The following is a 21150-nucleotide window of genomic DNA, read 5'->3' on the forward strand; positions in this document are numbered from 1 at the left end:
TTTATTTCCTTTCAGCCCTGCGGTTAACGTCAAATCCTTAAAGTGAAATTTTTGACTATATTAAAATCTACCGAGTGCCTCCTGTATCTCTAAATCAGGGCATGAGGAGATCAATAACCCAGGAGCAGTCTGAACTCAGCAGGGATAGGGCAAGTCCCTCCCGCTTTGGACCCTCCCAGGTGTCTGTCTTAAGGAGAGCTGAAGCCCTGCAAATGGACGGGCTCCTCAAATGTAGGTTCCAGGTCATCTTTGCAGATGCCCCACCCCTCAGGTCACCCGGCCTTTCCCCAGCCCGGCACCCCTCACTGGGGTTTGCTACCCGGGAACCCTTCCCCGACAGCCGCCTCCAGGGGGCCCCTCGCGCCCCCGCGCTGGGCGGGGCGGGCGGCCGCACTGCGCATGCTCCGGGCTGGCGGGCTGGGTGCGTGGGCCGTGGGCGGGCGCCGGCGCAGGTCCGCTCGCTCGGCGGGAGGCCGGGGCTGACGCCGGTGTCGGTGTCGCAGCGGCGAGCGCGCGCGGCGGGCGGCGGCGACCTGGAGACCCCCGAGAGATGGAAGCGGCGGCGCCGACGGCGGCCGAGGCGGCGGGGCACGAGGAGCTCGGTGGGTGCCGCGTGCGGGCTGGGCGCGGGGCTGCGCGCCCGTGGGATGCGCGGAGGCTCCGGGCCTGCTCCTGGCCTGGGCCGGGGAGGCGGGTGCGGGCGCCGGGGCCGCCGCCGACCCTGCCCCGCGAGCGGGGCCGGCCGCTTCGGGGTTCAAGTTGCTAGTCCCTGGGCAGGGAGAGAACCGCCCCCCCCCCCCCAAAAAAAAAAAAAGAAAAAGAAAGAAAGAAAAACATCCGGGGCTTCTGTGTGCCAGGCACTGTGCTAGGCACGGGTTGGAATTTAAAACCCAGCAAGGCAAACCCTCCCGAGACCTTTGGGACAAGGTGAGGCTCAGGAGTAACTGACTCCATGTCAGGGTCTACGAGGGCGTCAGGGGTGTGTGTGTGTGTGTTCAACCAAGAGAAGATAGGAACCTTTGTAGATTTAAGGAAAGATATGTTTATTTGGGCTCTGTTGCCGGGGAAGAGTTCCAAGAAGGGGATGTTTACATAGGCAGCCAGGCATCAGCAGTTCTAGTTAGTTACCTACGTTCAAGGAGGAGCAGGTTTGTTTTACATCAGGTGGGGAGAAGATGCAGATAAGGAAGGGTCGCGGAGCACCTGTGGTCAGGAGTCTTGGAAGCAATTATGTTTAAGTTTTATCAGGTTGAAGAAAGAACAGGCATTTCCTTCCATAGTTATTTACCTTTTTAATTGGAACTGTTTGCGTCTACGTGGCTAGCCCCGCGGAAGGCCTCGAGTAGGATTTACTGTGTTCCCTTGGTTACGAGTCGAGTCGGAGCAGCAGCTTCAGCCACGCCTTCTCCGAGCGCGCGGGGCGGGTGCGCTGTGTGTACACATCACCGCCAGCCAGGGAGTGGACAACACCCTTACGGTTTCCAGCTGCCAAAGGGAAAACAAAAGTAAAGATGTTCCTCTTAGTTAAATGCATTATACTAGTATTTAGGGATATTTTTAATTTGATGCTAAATGATTAAAAAAGAAGTGGAGTTTTAAAGAAACACCTTATTACGGTAACTAGTTGGTTGACATTCCTGTAATGTGCAGGGCACTACAGTTTGATATCTTTTAAGTCATAATAATGGTAGAAATAAACTCAGCATTTTATTGAATGTTTGCTGTGGATCGCATAGTGTGTTAAGTAAGTGCTTTACATATATGCATTATCTTCTTTAATCCTCACAACAGCGGGGTGAGGTAGGTGCTATTGTTATCCCCATTTTATAGATAAAATAATTTAAGTTCATTAATGGCATAACCCAGATATGAACCCAGGTTTCTCTGACTTTTCTTTTTTCTTTTTATTGAATTTATTGGGATGACACTGATTAACAAAATTACACAGGTTTCAGGGGCATAATTCTATAACATTATTTGACTTTTAAATTCATCAATAACCTATCTAGGTGAGGATGTGGGGAAATGGGCATGCTCATGCATTGTTGGTAAGAGTAGTATAATGCATTTATCCTTAAAAATGCACAGCCTGACCTACTCAGTGGCTGAGTGTTGCCTGACCTATGAACTAGGACAGGGGTGGGCAACCATTTTGTGAGTGCCAGCCAAAACCAGCAAAATCTCTGACTCAAAATTCTTCTGCGTGTCAACCCTAATTTTTTGAGAACATGTTACGCCTACTTGATATCTCTTAAGGTGTACGTATGTGAAGAACCTTGAAAAAATAATAAAATTCATTCGAGTGACAAAAACACAGTATATGATGATGAAAAATACATTTATTTTTTAATGTATACATGTACACTGATAGTCCGACAGAAAACTTTATGACTCCGTTTGATATTATCAGTGGGACTTTTGTTGCTGCATCACTGATGACAGAGATTTTACATCAGGTTTATATTTTGTGACCTTCAGAGATATGCACGAGCTACTACTTTCATCCATCAGGCTACTCCTATTATGAGACTTAACAAAATCAATCACTGAGAACAAAGATTCACAAGTGTACGTGGATGAAACCAAAACACTGGTTGGATCTAGAAAGGCAGGGAGAGTTAAGGCAGAGGCATAGAAATTGCTCTTCCCCTCTCTCATCAATCCATGTCTATGGTCTTTAAGATAACTTGTTATGTAAAATTATTTATCTAAGATGCACCTACACTGAATTTATCTGAAAAATAAAAAAGTTGATATTAAGAAAAAAATTGTAAATGGAAGATTATAAGAGGGTTTCGCGTGCCAGAAAAGTTACTAGCGTGCCATGTTTGGCACGCGTGCCAGGGGTTGCCCACCTCTGTTCTAGAGGGTGCGGTAATTTTAATTACAAAAATGATGTTTATCTACATATTTACTGATTGTCTACATACAATCAGTATGTAGCATCCCATGGATGCTAGAAGACAAGAAATGAATCATTTTAAAATGCTGAAAACAATTCTGCCAACCTAGAATTCTGTACCCAGCAAAAGTAATCTTCAAAAAATAAAACAAACAAAACATTATGGTATTCATGCTATGATTATTCAGCTCTTTCCCACTCAGCATATGGTACACTTTTGCTTGTTTTACTGAGACTTCAAAACCATAATTTAATGATATTGTAATACTTTACATAGTGGATGCACTGTGTAGTTAATTTAGCAATTTCCTGATTGTTGCACATTTAGATTGTTTCCAAATATTTAACATAAGTTATGTTTCAATTAATGTCTTTGTGCAGAAATTCTTTTCTCCATATACTAGCTTTTCAGAAGTGGAATTATCAGGTGAAAAGGATAAACATTTTAAGGTTTCAATACATACTGCTAAATTGTGATTTTTCTGATTAAAACTGGAAATTTAGCTTGACTTTAGTTTAGGAAATTGAGATTGAAATAATTGTCTGAACAATATAAGACAGCGTAGAAGCCCTGCATAATTTAAGAATGTCCCAATTGTATGCACCACTAATGTATACATATGGGTATAAAGTATAGTGTATAATACTGACTAAAGCTATGTCCATTTATAAGTTTTCCATGTATAAATAGAAATAATTAGGTCTAGGTAGCTTGACATCCATTGTTTAATAGTATTTTATAAAGTAGTGTGAACTTTTACTTACAGTAATCACATAGCATTTTTCAGAGGTTTTCAATTCAGCACTTGGCCAAAAACTACAGCATGACATTGGCAATAATAGACTTTATGTATAATGCAAATTGGATTTTATGATTTTTAATTACTTTGTGTGATTTTATTTCATATGTTTTAACTGTTAAAGCTTTTATTATGTTAGGTTTTTAAAGTATTTGTCTCCTTTACTATTATCTATTTCTTTCTGGCTGGCATAACACGTTTTGTTTATCTTTGTAGATTCAGTATTAGCTCATAAATGCTCAGAATTACTATTATTAGTAAATTAATTTTTTGTCAAAGCTTTACATTTAAAAATTCTATGTAGCATAATTTGCTTCTAATACATCATTTTATTAGAAGGGGAGGAAACTAGTAGTTATTGATACTGTGTGCCAGGGGCTAGGCTCCATGCTTCATATACATAATCTCATTTCATTATCGTGAAACCCTGTGAGGTAGAAGTTATTACTCTCATTTGACACAATGCAGAGATAGGCCCAGAAAAAATCCTGGTTAAAATATAATCAGATCATGTCATTCCTCTGCACAAAACTCTCTACTGTGGTATTGTTTAGTATGGTAGCCTTTAGCCATATATGCAATTGAAATGTGGTTTGTCCAAATTAAAATAGACTGTATATATAAAATATATACTGGATTTCCAGGACTTATATAAAAAATAGAGTGTAAAATATCTTGTTAATAATCTTTTATGTTAATTACATGTTGAAATGATAATACTTTAGATATATTTGATTAAATAAAATACATTACTAATTTCACTTGCTGCTATTTTCCTTTTTTAAGAAATATGGTTATTAGAAAATTTAAATTATGTTTGTGGCTCACATTGTATGTCTGCTGGTCAACACTGCTCTAGTGGCCTTCATGTCCATTGGTGTCTACAAGGCTGTATACCTTCAGCTCTTTGTAGTGCTCTGCTCTCCTCTCCCACTGCACCCCCCTTGCTCGCTCCTCTCTGGCTACTCTGGCCTCCTTCCTACTTAAACACACCAGACTCTCCACATGGCTAGAGCCTTTGCCTTTGTTGTTCCCACTGCCTGATTGCTCTTCTCTGAGATAGCTACAGTGTTCACTCTCACCCCTCCTCAGGTCTTCTTTAAAATCCCACTTTCTCTGTGACTATCCTGTGTAAAATTACAGGCTCAACCTTCCTGAACCCCAAATCAGGCTTAAGTCTCTCTCCTAAGTGTCCCAAAGCATCCTACAATCCCCCTATAACAGAGTTTTTAACACATCGTTTTATACTAGTAATGGTCAATTTTACTTGTATGCATTCTCTACTAACTGATAGGAAAGGTGTTAAAAATTGGTGTCTGTAAAGGATACATAGAAGTTTTGTACTATTCTTGAAAATTTAATGTAAATTTGAAAGTATTCGAAAATAAAAAGTTTTAAAAGTTATGTCAGTCATTCCCAACAATCATTTTGTTTGCCTCAGCTCTTTGTTATGTAGGTTTATTGTGTTTGAATGGAACAAACTTTCATGACTTAAACTATCCTGTACTTCAGACTTTACTAATGCATAACAGTCATCTCAATAAATCTGAATTTAGTAAATTTTACTAGAACAGGACAGAAAGTGATGGCTAGTGTTGCTTTTCTCCCTGAAATGAGCAAAATCATGCTAAAAATTGCTATATATAAGTGCAAATTTTGGTTCTAAAAATGTAATGGTTGGAATGGACTTATAATTTTAAGTATTTAAAAATATGATTACTTGTATATATAGTATGATTTGCAGTTAATGAGATAAAAATTCATTTTGTTATTTCTTCACATTTTTCATAATTCTATGACCTTTACTGTAAACCTCATGTAGACAAAGCAGAAAACATTTTGCATTGAATACTTATGCTTTTCATTTTGCACTGCTTAGTCCAAACAAAATGTTCAGCAAATAAGTCTAGTTGTTTATTTTTAAATATACTAAAAATCAGGATACTAATGTGCATTAACTTACGGTAGAAATAGTAAAGATGAGTACCAGTGGTATATACTACTTAAAAATTAATTTATACTAGCTTTATCCCACTTTTAAAAATAAATAGTGGAGTTCTTTGTTTTTCTCTTTAAAGATATGGATGTAATGAGGCCCCTAATAAACGAGCAGAATTTCGATGGGACATCAGATGAAGAACATGAGCAAGAGCTCCTACCTGTTCAGAAGCATTACCAGCTTGATGATCAAGAGGGCATTTCGTAAGTGTTATGGTTTACATGTCTCCTTTTCACTCAGTATATACTTTGTAATCTTCTATGGGCGAGGGGCCCTACTAGATAGTACAGAAGACACAAAGATGAATAAGACATAGTTCCCGCCCTCAAGGTGTTGATAGTCTATTTGGGAAAGAACAAATACATCTAAATTACAGAGTAGTGTATAGGAATTACTCCAATGATGATACATATCAAAGGTTATGGATCTTGAAGGAAGATCTCATTGAGAGGATATAAATTTTAAGAGAAGTTGCTTCTGAAATAGGAGTTAGATCGTGGGAGGTAGGTAGTAAACCCTTCGTTATGCAGTTGAACTTTTTAAAACTTTTCTTATTAATAGATTTGAGTGAGTTCTTATTCTAGGAGTAATTAATGATTTAGCAAAGTAATGTTTTAATTGATAAGAAAAGAATAGCATAAACTAAAAAGTTTTAAGCATTTTTATTTCCTAAGTTTAAAGTTTGTGCTAGTCTTCCCAGTTTATTTTTTTCTTGGTCAAGAGACCTCCTTCAAATGCCTGTTTAGAGGAAACTTTTCTTAGGTGAAACCCCTTAGGGCAGTGGTCAGCAAACTGCAGCTCGCGAGCCACATGCTCTTTGGCCCCTTGAGTGTGGCTCTTCCACAAAATGCCACGTGCGGGCGTGCACATACAGTGTGATTGAAACTTCGTGGTCCATGCGGTATTTTGTGGAAGAGCCACACTCAAGGGGCCAAAGAGCCACAGTTTGCCAACCACTGCCTTAGGGAGTTCATAGTCTAAAAGTTAACCAGTATTTATCTTACCTAATGATACACATTGTTTTAAAACTTGTATCTTTTTTTCTTTTAATTAACTTCCTCTTATGTTCATCATAGATCATAGATCAAATATGTTTAGTACCATAATTACATAGACAATGTCAGTAAATTGCTATCTTACCAACCTAGCTATATAATCTTCAGTATTGTTCTGAATATTATAGCAGCAAAGAGTCTTATGAGAAAATTACCTTTTCTTTATTAGTTTAACTAAGGGCCCAATGCATGAAATTTGTGCAAGGGCCTTGGCCCCGGCCCCCGCCTGCCGCCACAGCTGGGGACCTCTGCCGCCTCTGCCTTGCCCCCACCTACTGCGACTTTGTCTGGAAGGAAGGACATCCAGAAGGACATCTGGTCTAATTAGCATATTATGCTTTTATTAGTATAGATATGTACAAAAATAATTTTACTTAAATATCTCATTTAGTCTCCATAATAATCCTAGGTATTTTACTTTTATTGTATTTTTATTCTTTCTTTATTTTATTTTTCTGGTCAAGTTCTTAGGTAGTGTTGAGAACTCTTTTTTTGGGGAAAATAAATTAAAACCACTATTAAAAAAATCAGTCAGTTGTATTTTACTTTTAAATGGCAAAGATGGGACTTGAACCAAATATGACTTCTGGCCCATTTAACTTCTGGTTGAATGGAAATGTTGATTCCTTGCCTAGATTAATTTTTAATTACCTCCTAATGCTAAAACCATGATCATGTGATTTTAATAGCTTTTGTTCTAAAATGTTTAAATCTTACAACTTTTACTTTACAGATTTGTACAAACTCTTATGCATCTTCTTAAAGGAAATATTGGAACTGGCCTTTTAGGACTTCCATTGGCCATAAAAAATGCAGGCATCGTGGTAAGCCTTATCATTGTGCTCTGTAGTTACCTCACAGCTTTCAGTCTTCATTTACAGCAAAAATTACCACAAATTAACATCTGACCTAGTCAACTAAAACATGGTCAGGTGACAAATAAACATTCAGCCATTGTATTGATAAAGTTATGCCAATTATGATAATAGTATCTAACCAAAAATGACAGTTAATTACTCTTTTCATTTCTACTTAATTAGTAATATGTATTATTTGACAGAAAGATCCTAAACTAGTATTTGAGTTTACAGGTATGTTTATATCTTATTATTCTTGGATTTTCAGTGATTTACTAGTAAGCAGTGTACACATGTCAGCACATTTATTTATAGAGAAGATTATTTGTATTAGTGAACTTACAGTTTTTTAGATTCAGAATAAAATATGTAGTTTTCAGATTTCAAGAACAATAGTTAAAAGGAATAACATTTTTTGAAAACAAATATTTAAATATTAGAACCAATTATTATAGTTGTTGCAGAGACTCTAAATAGGAGAAAATTTACTTACGTAATGAAATTATATTTAACCCTTTTTTAAATGACTAGTTTTCTAAAAAACAATTTTAATATCATCTTTCTCTGCATTTGACTTGGTTCACTCTAATTTAGAGAAACTTAAAATTTTCTAATTATAAAATGAACTTTGGCAATATTTTGTCTGTGTCTCAGCAACCCAAGAATAACTTTAATTTTAGTAATAAGTACTTGAAGTTTATGTACCATTTTTTCAAATAATTATTTTCTAGGCACAGTTCCTCACACATAGTAAGTGCTCAATAAGCAGTCTATAGAAGAAATGGATTGCCCACAATCCCAGATTGATAAGAGTGCTGTTTGAGTCATTCAGCGGTCGCCAACAGGTGGTCTGCGGAACACTGGTGGTCTGTGAGGTCCGAAAGGTTGGCGACCGCTGATTTAGATAATGATTCATAGTTGCATGTAATTATTTTGGGGGGGCACTGGTAATGATAGACTTGCTGTCTCATGTTAAATAATATGTATTCTGCCCTACTTTGTTGCATATCTAGCTGTACTCTGTATTCATAGGTTTAGAATCCAGGGGTGGGCAAACTTTTTGACTCGAGGGCCACAATGGGTTCTTAAACTGGACCGGAGGGCCGGAACAAAAGCATGGATGGAGTGTTTGTGTGAACTAATATAAATTCAAAGTAAACATCATTACATAAAAGGGTACGGTCTTTTTTTTTTAGTTTTATTCATTTCAAAAGGGATCCGGCCCGCGGGCTGTAGTGTGCCCATGGCTGGTTTAGACAGTCAAGTTGATAAGATGGAATTATATGTGGTAATTTAAGTATTACTGGAATTCTTTCTATATCCAGTTTATTAGTTTTCCCATTAAAAATATTTAATCATTTTGTCCAACAAATATTTATTGGCAAATGCATAGTTTTTTGTCTTATTGCTTATAAGGCAACTTAAATTTTGTTAAACTTAAATATGTCAACCTTATAATTTTTCCCCTACAGCTTGGACCAATCAGCCTTGTGTTTATAGGAATTATTTCTGTTCACTGTATGCACATTTTGGTGCGTTGCAGTCACTTTCTCTGTCAGAGGTAAATGTGGATTTATTAAGTCTATTTATTTTGAAGCTGTGTAATTATTTAAAGCAATAGATAGTCTTACATTTCTACACTGCTTTGCAACTAGCAGTTGTATTTCCTGTAATCTGTTATATAGACAAGTTTAAGATAATGAATTTGGAAAATGGTAGCATTTCATATAGTTGAAATCTGGTTAGTATATATTTACTTATTTTAAAATATAGCCTTGCTCTAGCCCATATTGTATAGTGGTTAGAGCAAAGGCCCACGCACCAAAGGCTTGTGGACCCGATTTCAAGGACATGTACCTGGGTTGTAGGTTCGATCCCCAGCCCTGGTTGGGGCTCTTGTGGGAGGCAACCAATCAATGTGTCTCTCTCACATCGTTGTTTCTCTTTCTTATGCTCTCTCTCCCCATCTCCTTCCCTTTTTCCTCCCCCTCCTTCTCCCCCCTCCCCTTCCTTCTTTCCCTTCCACTCTCTCTAATTATCAGTGGAAAAAATATCTTCGGGTGATGATTAACAAAAAATGATAAAGTGAAATATAGCCTTATTGGCCTTAGCTGGGTAGCTCAGTTAGTTACAGTGTCATCCTGACACACCAAGGTTGCAGGTTCAATTTCCAGTCAGGGCACATACAAGAAGCAATCAATGAGTGCATAAATAAGTGGAACAACAAATTGATGTTTCTCTCTCTCTCTCAAAATAAATAAATATATTGCCCTATCAGTCGTAGAATGGTTTCTTTTATTTAGTGTAAATGAGAAAATCAGGAAAGATATAGGGGAAATGGAGGAAGCAGTACTGTTTTTAGTTATAGTGTAATGATCTCCAATTTGTTAGTAATTCAGTTTGGGGTATAGTGACTTTAGTGTTCTTTGCTGATATGTGGATTGGTAGATAGTCCATAAAATAATATTCTTTTTTCTTTATCTTTTATCATGAAATGCTTCTACTTTATAATGGACCACTTTTAAAAAATAAATATTGTCTATTCTAGTAAACTAAAATTCTTTGTTATTGTTAATCCTCACCCCAGGGTATTTTTCCATTGTTTTTTTTTTATTTTTTAAAGAGATTGGAAGGTACGGGGAGAGACACACAGAGAGAAACATTGATGTGAAAGTGACATGTCGATTGCTTGTCTCCTGCACGTGCCCTAATGGGGCTGTGGATCGAGCCTACAACATGGCCCTTGACTGAGCCAAACTGGCTAGGAATAGTAAACTAATATTCTAATCTTTAACTCTTGTTGTTTTAAATGTTCTTAAAACTGTGGGCAAGTCATTTATGATTTTTAAATAACAATGTATACTTGAAAGAAAAGTGGGAAAGAGGACTTGGGGAAATAATACCTACCTCATGGGGCTACTTTGAGGATTAAAGAAGATAGGTTATGTGAAAATATATTGTAAAGCCCTGTACAGATGTATTAAGTAATGCTATTCTAAGAATGCTTTAGTCATTAAAATTAATAATTTAAGCATGAACAATGTTTTTAGGTAATTGAAATATTTAAATCCGTGAAGCACAACTATTGTTATATGAATTCTACAAATATATAAACTTCAACAGTAATAAAATTAATATATTGGTAATAAGGACAGATAAAATTTTTAAATTTCATGAGACATACTTTATGCAGATCTTGAAATTTCAAAAAGAATGTCAGGGAATAGCCCTATAGTCATTAATTCCCATTTATTTGATGTCTTTCAGAGGGAAGGGTTTATGAACCTACTGGAATTTTTTTTTCACATACATGTATGTCATTAAATTACAGGTTTAAAAAGTCAACATTAGGCTATAGTGACACTGTGAGCTTTGCTATGGAAGTAAGTCCTTGGAGTTGTCTTCAGAAGCAAGCAGCATGGGGACGGTAAGTGCTTGCTATATTATTAATATCTGGTTATTGAAATTACATTAATTTTAAGTACTTTAACCTATAAATGCTGTTAATTTATACATGAATAAAAGTATGATAAAGTTGGGGGAATAAACATAATCTTTAAAGTTAGACAGACTTGGGATCAGATCTCAACTCTACCATTTTTCAATTTTATGACCCTGGACAAATTATTTTGTTTTAGTTTTCTCACTATCAAATGAGTTTATAATAATACTTGCTTCACAAGCTTACTACAGTAGTTTAAATAATATTTATTTAAACTATAGTTTAAATAATATTAAATAATATTTATGAAGCACCTGGCAAACTTCTATACTAATAAAAGCTTAATATGCTAATTAGACCAGACGTCCTTCCGGATTAAGATGGGGCTGCAAGAGAAGCCCAGGTCCCAGGTGCCAGAGGGAAGCCGGTGCTGGCAGCTGGGGGAAGGAAGGCCTACTCTTGCATGAATTTCATGCATCGGGCCTCTAGTATGATATAATCATGTTCAATCATTTTTCAAGGAAAAGAAAAAAGTTGTGATCTCATTATTTCAAAGAAAATTATGCTGTTTAGCTACATGCTTAGAAAACATCTGAAGTATGCATTTTAGGATATTCTTATCTTTTTTTTTTTTTTTTTGCTTAAAGTATTACAAAGGGTATTACATATGTGTCCATTTCCCCCCCCCCCCCCCCCGCCCTAGACAGTCCCCTAGCCTCCCCTAACCCCAGTGTCTTATGTGGATATTCTTATCTTATTGGTTAAATATAACTCTATCATTGGTGGACATGGCTAATCAAAGTGAGATGAATACAGCCCTGGAAAAATAAGCATAGGTGTTCAACAAAATGCTGAGTGTGGTACAAATGATATGTGCAGTGAAAATTAAAAGAAGAGGGCTTGCAGCTGCCTGAGCAGAGGGTGGGGATGCAGCCTGCTGATCCTGTGGTAAAGTAATGCTGTAAGGGGCAAATTTGCGTATTCCTCTATTAATAGATTAAATAGTGTTGTAAGGGCTAGAATGTCCTCTGAAGATTTCTACCCCTTGGCCGGATAACTCAGTTGGTTAGAACATCTTCCCAAAACACCAAGAATGTGGGTTCAATCCCAGGTCAGCACACATACAAGAATCAATCGAGAAACCAAGATGGCGGCATAGGTAAACACCGGAGATTGCTGCCTCGCACAACCACTTCAAAAATACAACTAAAAGATGGAACCAACATCACCCAGAACCACAGGAAGGCTGGCTGAGTGGAAATTCTACAACTAGAAGGAAAGAGAAAAGCATACCAAGACTCAGAGGAGGTGTGGTGCGGAAGTAAAATACTAAGGTGCGGAGGCGCATGCAGAGCCAGCTGGCGGCTGTGGGCGCGGTTGTCTTTTTCAATCGGGAGGGAGTCTCAGGCTCTGAGCTCCAGTTCCGGGCGAGTCTCTGGGGACCCAGACTCAAAATAGGAGAAGCAGGACTGTCTGGCATCGGTCGGAACTCGAGGGCAGCTTTCTCTCCGAGGTACTTGCACCAATTGCTGGGACACTGAGAAGCAGAGCCTCTGAGGGCAGGACTGAGAGCAGCCATAACTGCTCGCTCCACCCGCCCTGTTGATCCCTTGGGATCTGCCCTGCCCAAGCCTTGCACACAGGCATTTGCTGGATAGCCTCAGGCAGAGTCTAGATTAGCACTTCCCTAGAGATCAGGACAGAAGTTCTCCCACTGCAGACACAGCTGATTCCAACAACCAATTGGCCTGGAGGTCAAATCCCCCCCAGTGTTACCTACAACAGTCAAGGCTTAACTACAACAAGACTGTGCACAAAGACCACAAGGGGGTGCACCCAGAAAGCATAAAAAATGCAGAGACAAAGAAACAGGACACAAATGACAGAAATGGAGGAAAGCAAACTGCTGGATATAGAGTTCAAAACCACACTTTTAAGGTCTCTCAAGAACTGTCTAGAAGCCGCCGATAAATTTAGTAAGGCCCTCGAAAAGACTGGTGAGACCGCCGATAAATGTAGTGAGATCCTCAAGAAATCTAGTGAGACCCTCGATGTTGTGATAAAGGACCAACTAGAAATTAAGCATACACTAACTGCAATAAAGAATATTATACAGACTCCCAACAGCAGACCAGAGGATCGCAAGAATCAAGTCAAAGATTTGAAATATGAAGAAGCAAAAAACACCCAACTGGAAAAGCAAAATGAAAAAAGAATCCAAAAATATGAAGATAGTGTAAGGAGCCTCTGGGACAACTTCAAGCGTACCAACATCCGAATTGTAGGAGTGCCAGAAGAAGAGAGAGAGCAAGATATTGAAAACCTATTTGAAGAAATAATGACGGAAAACTTCCCCTACCTGGTGAAAGAAATAGACTTAAAAGTCCAGGAAGTGCAGAGAACCCCAAATCCAAAGAGGACCACACCAAGACACATCATAATTAAAATGCCAAGAGCAAAAGACAAAGAGAGATTCTTAAAAGCAGCAAGAGAAAGAAAGTCAGTTACCTACAAGGGAGTACCCATACGACTGTCAGCTGATTTCTCAACAGAAACTTTGCAGGCCAGAAGGGAGTGGCAAGAAATATTCAAAGTGATGAATGCCAAGAACCTACAACCAAGATTACTTTATCCAGCAAAGTTATCATTCAGAATTGAAGGTCAGATAAAGAGCTTCACAGATAAGAAAAAGCTAAAGGAGTTCATCACCACCAAACCAGTATTATATGAAATGCTGAAAGGTATCCTTTAAGAAGAGGAAGAAGAAGAAAAAGGTAAAGATACAAATTATGAACAACAAATACACATCTATCAACAAGTGAATCTAAAAATCAAGGGAATACATAATCTGATGAACAGAAAGAACTGGTGATTATAATAGAATCAGGGGCATAGAAAGGGAGTGGACTGACTATTCTTGGGGGGGAAAGGGGTGTGGAGGATGTGGGAAGAGACTGGACAAAAATCGTGCACCTATGGATGAGGACAGTGGGTGGGGAGTGAGGGCGGAGGGTGGGGTGGGAACTGGGAGGGGGGAAGTTATGGGGAGAAAAAAGAGGAACAAATGTAATAATCTGAACAATAAAGACTTAATTAAAAAAAAAGAAAATTAAAATAAAAAGAATAGTGTTAATGGTTTATGGTTAAATGTGGCCTTTCTAGGGATTTTCAGGAATTTAGATGTATTTATGAGCTGCTGAGAGTTCTTGATTTGCTGAGTAGGAAAAGGAAGAAAACAGTTTCAGGCCCTATGGATTTGCCCCAATAATTGTATCTTCTTCCTCCTGCTCCAGTCCAGAGGCATCTGTGTCTGTTTTTTCTATCAAAAGAATGGCTTCATATAGAAGTGGTTGGAATGATTACTGGTGGGATACTAAAGTCAAAGATGAATGAAGAGACCTTAAGGGGAATACTTAAATTAATTCATCAGAGAGAAGAAACTTGAATTCATTTCAGGGTACCAAGAATACTTCCAAAAGAGGTACCTGAAGAACCACGGAGAACTGTAGAGATAGGGCCAGAATGAAGATATAGGCAAGGGCTCTTTTAGTTTCAAATGGCAGAAGGAGGGTCTGTAGATTGGTAGACCAGATTATTTGACAGCTTGACAATGATGGTCACATGAGAGACTACAGTGAATTAGTAGGTGCATGCCATTGTAGTCACTTACTGTTCCCAGAACAAAACTGAGAATATTGCCTGGCCTAGTGGTTCAGTTGGTTGAGTGTTGTCCTGTACACCAAAAACGTTGGGGGTTTGAATCCTGCTCAGGATACATACTTAAGTTGCCAGTTTGATCCCCAGTTGGGGCACATACAGGAGGCAACTGATTGATGTTTCTCTCCCACGTTGATGCCCCCCGCCCCCTTCCTCTCTCTCTAAAATCAATAAAAATATCCTCGGGTGAGGATGAAAAAGATTGAGAAATATGGGCTATATATTAACATGTAGACAAATTTGTGACTTGATCAACTGCCATACCCAAAGAATGCTAATTTGGTGATATCCCTTTCCCTTCCTCCTATGCTATTTTATGTAGCTGGAATTTTATAGATATCGCTTTAGAAAATAAGAATAGAGCTAAGCTATTGAAGAGGTCTCCAATGGCATGATTCGGGCCATGCCCTTAGTCCTCTCCTATTCCATATTATTAGTGATTTGATAGTAGAGAGTATGCTCATGATATTTGCAAATGACATGAAGCTGGGAGGCTTGGGAAATACACTGGGTTAATCTGAAAAATATCGTGAGAAGTAGAAGAGTTGTGCTTAATCTAAAAGGAGAAATGTTTTCATTAAATTATTTTATAAGTATATACTCACAAACGGTTGAATTTCAGAAATAAGTGATGGGAAAATTTTGGCCTTTTAACTTAATGAAACATTCTTTTGCTCAATAATAATTGTAGTGATATACTGATCATAACAGTATGCTTTTTGTAGAAAATATTTTAATTTTTATTTTAAGGATGTGAAAAGAATATAGACTATTATATGTTTTTAAGTAGTTAAAAAGAAAATATATATTGATATTTCAGCAGCTCTTATTAATACTCATTTGTGGGTTTGTCTTTTTAGGAGTGTGGTTGACTTTTTTCTGGTGATAACACAGCTGGGATTCTGTAGTGTTTATATTGTCTTCTTAGCTGAAAATGTGAAACAAGTAAGTATTTTTCTCCAGTTATTGAAATCATTTTCTTCCAATGCCATAATTATAGCATCATGTTTCCTCTGAGTAAGCCATGGCCAAATATGCAAATGTGTTTCTTTCATTAATTATGTTTCTTTGTAGATTTTTCTTTAGTTGGATTTCTGCTATTGCTGATCTTACTTTTCTTATCATTATATCAATAATGCTTGTTCGTTTGGATCAGAACAGGACATAATTTACTGAGTCTTAGCTACTCAAATTTTAGGTACACAGATGTTCGGGAGCATATTCTTTACTTTGATGTTTTATAAAGACATATATAAGGCTTTAGCCAGCGGCTTAAAGAGTGAAGTACAAAAGTGGACATTACTAAAATGCAACAATTATTGCCATGGTCTAAAAAGTTACTGTGTCCAGGAGTGTACAGTGTTCTTTAATTTTCTCCACATCTCCACATGTAAATATTTGCTTTAAGAGGAAGTGGTTTGCAGTCTTAATAGAGGCTGTTGATTTGAACAAATATGCAAAGCACTGAAATAAAAAAGCTCCTCTATCAAAACAGTGACAGAGCACATTTCTTTATGTGCTTTCACTGGTAGTTTGCCTTTATAATTCCTACATTACACCCTGCTCTTTCTTTATTTTAATTAATAGAGTTTATTATCCACATGTGTATGGTGCAATACTAGGCATTTTACATAGTAATATGTAGTACTTGTCTTCTAGGTATTTTAATGCAAAATTATAATGTGACTGTTTTCTAAAGAACCCGTATGTATCCATATAAGTATATCTGACTCATTTTTCTAAGTATAAAGAATACTTTATTTTTTATTTTATTTATTTATTTTTTTATTGCTTAAAGTATTACAAAGAGTATTACATATGTCTCCTTCTTCCCCCCCCCCCCCTTGACATTCCCCCGGCCTCCCCTACCCCCCAGTGTCTTATGTCCATTGGTTATGCTTATATGCATGCATACAAGTCCTTCGGTTGATCTCTTACCCCCCCATCCCAGCACCCAACCCTCCCCAGCCTTCCCGCTGTAGTTTGACAAAAAAAAAGAGAGAAAAGAACTGATAAATGTGTCATACAGTATAAGTAAGCAAGTGGGATGGAAGAGATTTACTTCATATACCAAATCATAATGAATCTTTCATTAACATTTTGAGCCCCCTACGTGCAGGAGGAACAGAATAATAAACAGTAAACCACCAAAAAAAAAAAAAAAAGAATACTTTATTTTATATTTAGATCAAGGATTGGCAAACTTTTCTGTAAAAGGCCAGATAATAAGTATTTTCAGTGTTTCACTGTTGCTGGGCATATGGCCTTTGTCTCAACTCAGCCATAAACAACACTACATAAGCAAATAGATATGGCTGTATTTCAATAGAATTGTATTTGCAAAAATAGGCTGGATTTGGTCTTTGGGCCATAGTTTGCTAAAGCCACTGGCTTAGATTTCTATTGTTGGAAAGGCTTATTGAATCAAACCCCCTTTTATAAAAGAGAGAATTGATGCTTTTATTAGCATTACTCATTATAGATGATGTACTTTTAATTTTGCAAGTAGTTAACTTCACAAGTTGCAATTTTCTAGGACTACTAACTCAGTTGAGAGGCTATTTATTGTCAAGAACTGATAAGACATATCATCTTACCAATCATTTATGTAGAATACAATGGAAATGATGCTTTTCTAGGATTGTGCAACATGGTAGTATACTCTATCTTTTTTATTATCTCCTAAGAGAGCAACCAAAAAGTTTGATTTGAGTGTATGAATAATGCTAATGACGCCTTATAATTTTATATTTATAAGCTATGACATCATTTAATCTTTACAACTACTCTGTAATGTAATGTAAATACTATGCTCATTTTATGAATGAGGAAACTGAGTCTTGCCATATGTGAGTAATGTGCCCTAAGTCATATAAATTAGGTTGAAATTTAAGTTTGACACAGCTGCCACCCAGTATATTCATTGCTCATCACTGGACAGAACACTGTCTGATTTTAGGTGTGTGTGTGTGTGTGTGTGTGTGTGTGTGTGTGTGACATAAAGAGTATATAAAGTACATAAAATGAATATCTGAAGCTTAGGATTGGTGACGTTCTCCTACAAAATACTATCAGTTGCTTCCAAAGGGAAATAGAAAAATTTAACTCATTTGCACGTGTGCTAGAACACCAGGTAGAAAAGTGATGCTCTGGGAGGTAAGAAGAATGCCTGTTATGGATAGAAAGATGAAAGGCCTTGTGAGAAATAAAGGGCAACATGGAAAAAGAAAGACATTGAGACTTGAGAAAAATGGAAAGGAATGGTGAACGTGTCACCTCGGCACAGCAGACAGATGGTCACTGAAACAGCAGCATCAGAGATTTCCACTCTCTCCAGAGGCGCTCTCTCACATCTGATAGCAGTCTCTGGTAGTTTGATCAAACTTTACCAACACACAGGTTGATCAAACCTTACCAATTACTATTACTGTTACAGTTAAAAACGGTAAGATTATTACCGCCTTAGTCCACATAAAATTGCAAGTGTAGTATTTCATCAAACTAAAGAAGGGTTTAGATGTGTGAACCTCCTGCTCTGCAGCTGCCATATGGCTGTCTCATTACACCACCGTGGACAACTGGGAGGTGAAAAAGCCATAGTGCTCCCCATGATTTAGTCCACTGTGGTTATAGCTCCTCTTGGTTCTTACTCTAAGATACTCTAGAACATTTCAGAGAGATGAAATAGTATATATGGGCCTTATGAGAAATGAAGAGTTGGGAAGGGATATTAGATTTTAAAAAAAGATTTGGTATGGACTTTAGAGTTAAAAGATCTGAATTCAAATCCCTGCTCTCTCAGTTTTAACGCACTCATTGGGTAAGATCCCCTTATCCCTACTCAAGTCTCAGTTTCCTTGTTTGTAAAATGGAAATAGTAATAACCCCCCCCCCCTTCCCCGTTCCCTTATTGTGAGGTTCAGCTGACAAAAGGGTTGTGAAAGCCTTTGTAAACTGTCAAGCAGCATACAAATGTAGGGTATTATGGCTTTGATTTTGATTTTAGCTTTGCTGAAAAACATAACCTGCTTTGGAATTTTAACCATTAGATTACTAAATAATTGAAAAAAAAGTTAATAAGTAGTGATTTTTAGTCAATTTGAGCTCTAACTGGAAACAACTGAATTTAGTAATTTTATTTTATAATATTTATTTCAGTGTTTTGCATTTTGGTAAACATGTGAGATCATAGGAAGTCCTATTAGATAGCCAATCTCTGTCTCTAGAGGGCACCAAAGGACTCAAATGTTTACCTGAATCTTGCTCTAGGTATGTATCTACACTTTTATTTTATTTTTTAATCCTGAAAATTTTTATAATCATTGTTCTGCCAAAGAATACTAAATTATGAGATATTTGTGATAGAATTAATTTCAGATTCCCAAGCACCTCATGATTCAAAAAACCATTTTTAAAACTGGTTATGTAACTGCTTTTCTCTTGCCAGCTATCCTTGTTAGCACCTAACTTTGATCAACATCTAATCTGGTTATTGGAGTTACTTCTTTGATGCAAAAGTATTTGGCTCCAAATAATTTGGCTACTGAGAAAATTGAGTCAACAAATAAAATATCTTCTTAAGAGCCAGATATTGTGATTACCAGTTTAGCTTCTATTTCAAATGATAGAAAATAAAATACAAAGTTTTGATGGCCACTTACAAGAGTAATGTAAGCTATACATTTCTTAAATGGTGCATTGTGTAACTTGACAGTCCAGTATGAGTAAGAAATTGCCTATATAATTTAAAACTAGTAGATATATTCCCTGCAGTTGAAGATGATTTGTACATTTTTAGGTGTTTATTGTGGATTATTAAGTATAAAATTAAAGTTAACACTTGAATTGTTAATCACATGAGAATCTGTTCTGAACTTCTGATTTGTTGGCCTGTTAATACTTAATCTATGTAGAGAGAGAGATGTTGGAGGGGAAGCCAGGTGGCTACTTGGGCAGGGTGGCAGTATTTTATCAGGTCAACATGTAGCTCTTACAAGCTAGATTCTGGAGTCTCAAGCTTAGGTTTGAATTCTCCAACCAACACTTACTGACTTGAAATTATGTAAGCTTTTTTTTACCCTCCATAAACCTCAGTTTCTTCAACTATAAATTGAAATTAATACTACCACCCACCTCAGAGAGCTGTTTTGAGAATTAAATGAGATGCTGTATAGATACATAGAAAGTACTCTATTAAAAATACTTGCTCTTCGCCCTAGCTGGCTTGGCTCAGTGGATAGAGCTTCAGCCTGAGGACTGATGGGTCCCAGGTTCGATTCTGGCCAACGGCATATGCCTGGGTTGTAGGCTCCATCTCCAGTAGGGGATGTGCAGGAGGCAGCCAATCAATGATTCGCTCTCATCATTGATGTTTCTTTCTCTCTCCTTCTCCCTTCCTCTCTAAAATCAATATTATTTATAAATATATTTAAAAAATAAATAAATAAAAAATACTTGCTATTTATTAGTATAGTATCTGGTTCTTGAAATTTTATGTATTCAGAAACTTGATAAGTTATGCTCAAAAGAGGGTACAGTGTTGGGGGCAAGTAGATTTTCACTGGTATTTAAATTATGGTAAGATCAGTCTCTGCTGTGAATTTTTAAAATTGTTTTTAAGGTGTTCTGTCATTTCATTACTATATTAGTGAGTTGGGTTATGTGATTAATTGAATCTGAGACACATTTTAATACATGGATTCTATAAATCATTGTATCTCTTTTGAAAACTGAATATTAGTTTATAAAAGTGGCTGAATAAATTTTAAGGTAAAGTTGACTTATCTTAAAGAAGGTTTTTTCCTTAACAAAAATTTATCTACTGTCTAACATATGGCCATGAATGAATTTAGTGGATTCTTAATAAATACTTATGGATATGATGATCATGTAAAAACAATTGATTTTTACAACAGTTTTAAAGCTACTATGATTTCTAAATTTTATTTGGACCACTGCGCATTTCTAAGAGGCACTTGGAACTTTCTGCTGTGAAGAAAGCAAGCTGAGTAGCCTACCAGTGGCCGTTCTAGACAATAAGCCGCCTCTTCTGATGGTCTCAGACGCAGATTCAGCCTTTGCAGGATCATGAAGCATCATGGTTAGTCACAAAGCTTCAAAATGAGTTAGTAAATCCACCCTCCTCATTTTCTAGTCATTTTTCTGTTCACAGTATGGTAAAAATTATTTTGAAAGAAGAGTATCCTATTTTAATATCCTTAAATTTAATATATATATTTCTGGGAAACTAGAGCATCTTTTAAAATGTAAATATTGTAAAGGAATTTATCACTGAATGTATAGATCATAAGTTTCTTTTATGATTATAAGTTGATGGAAATTTTTTCCCACCCTCTTTCTTATTCTCTTAATAATCCT

The 21150-nt window shown here is 37.1% G+C and overlaps 1 protein-coding gene across 4 annotated transcripts in view; it reads left to right on the forward strand.

The window, feature by feature from the left end:
• The first annotated feature begins 410 nt into the window (after positions 1–410).
• The window catches only part of SLC36A4 (solute carrier family 36 member 4), a 50644-nt gene continuing 29904 nt past the window's right edge, over positions 411–21150 (forward strand). Inside the window, exons 1-6 of one of the 4 annotated variants that reach the window (XM_059708161.1) lie at positions 411–602; positions 5781–5904; positions 7490–7580; positions 9086–9174; positions 10945–11040; positions 15633–15717. In XM_059708161.1, the coding sequence (XP_059564144.1) occupies positions 551–602; positions 5781–5904; positions 7490–7580; positions 9086–9174; positions 10945–11040; positions 15633–15717 (537 nt within the window). In that variant the 5' untranslated portion in view covers positions 411–550. Of the gene's footprint in view, positions 603–5780; positions 5905–7489; positions 7581–9085; positions 9175–10944; positions 11041–15632; positions 15718–21150 lie in introns of those variants that run through there. The other 3 variants (XM_059708160.1, XM_059708163.1, XM_059708162.1) reach the window with 3 other exon arrangements.

The sequence above is a fragment of the Myotis daubentonii genome, chromosome 9 (genome assembly GCF_963259705.1).
Source record: "Myotis daubentonii chromosome 9, mMyoDau2.1, whole genome shotgun sequence".
Lineage (NCBI taxonomy): Eukaryota > Metazoa > Chordata > Mammalia > Chiroptera > Vespertilionidae > Myotis > Myotis daubentonii.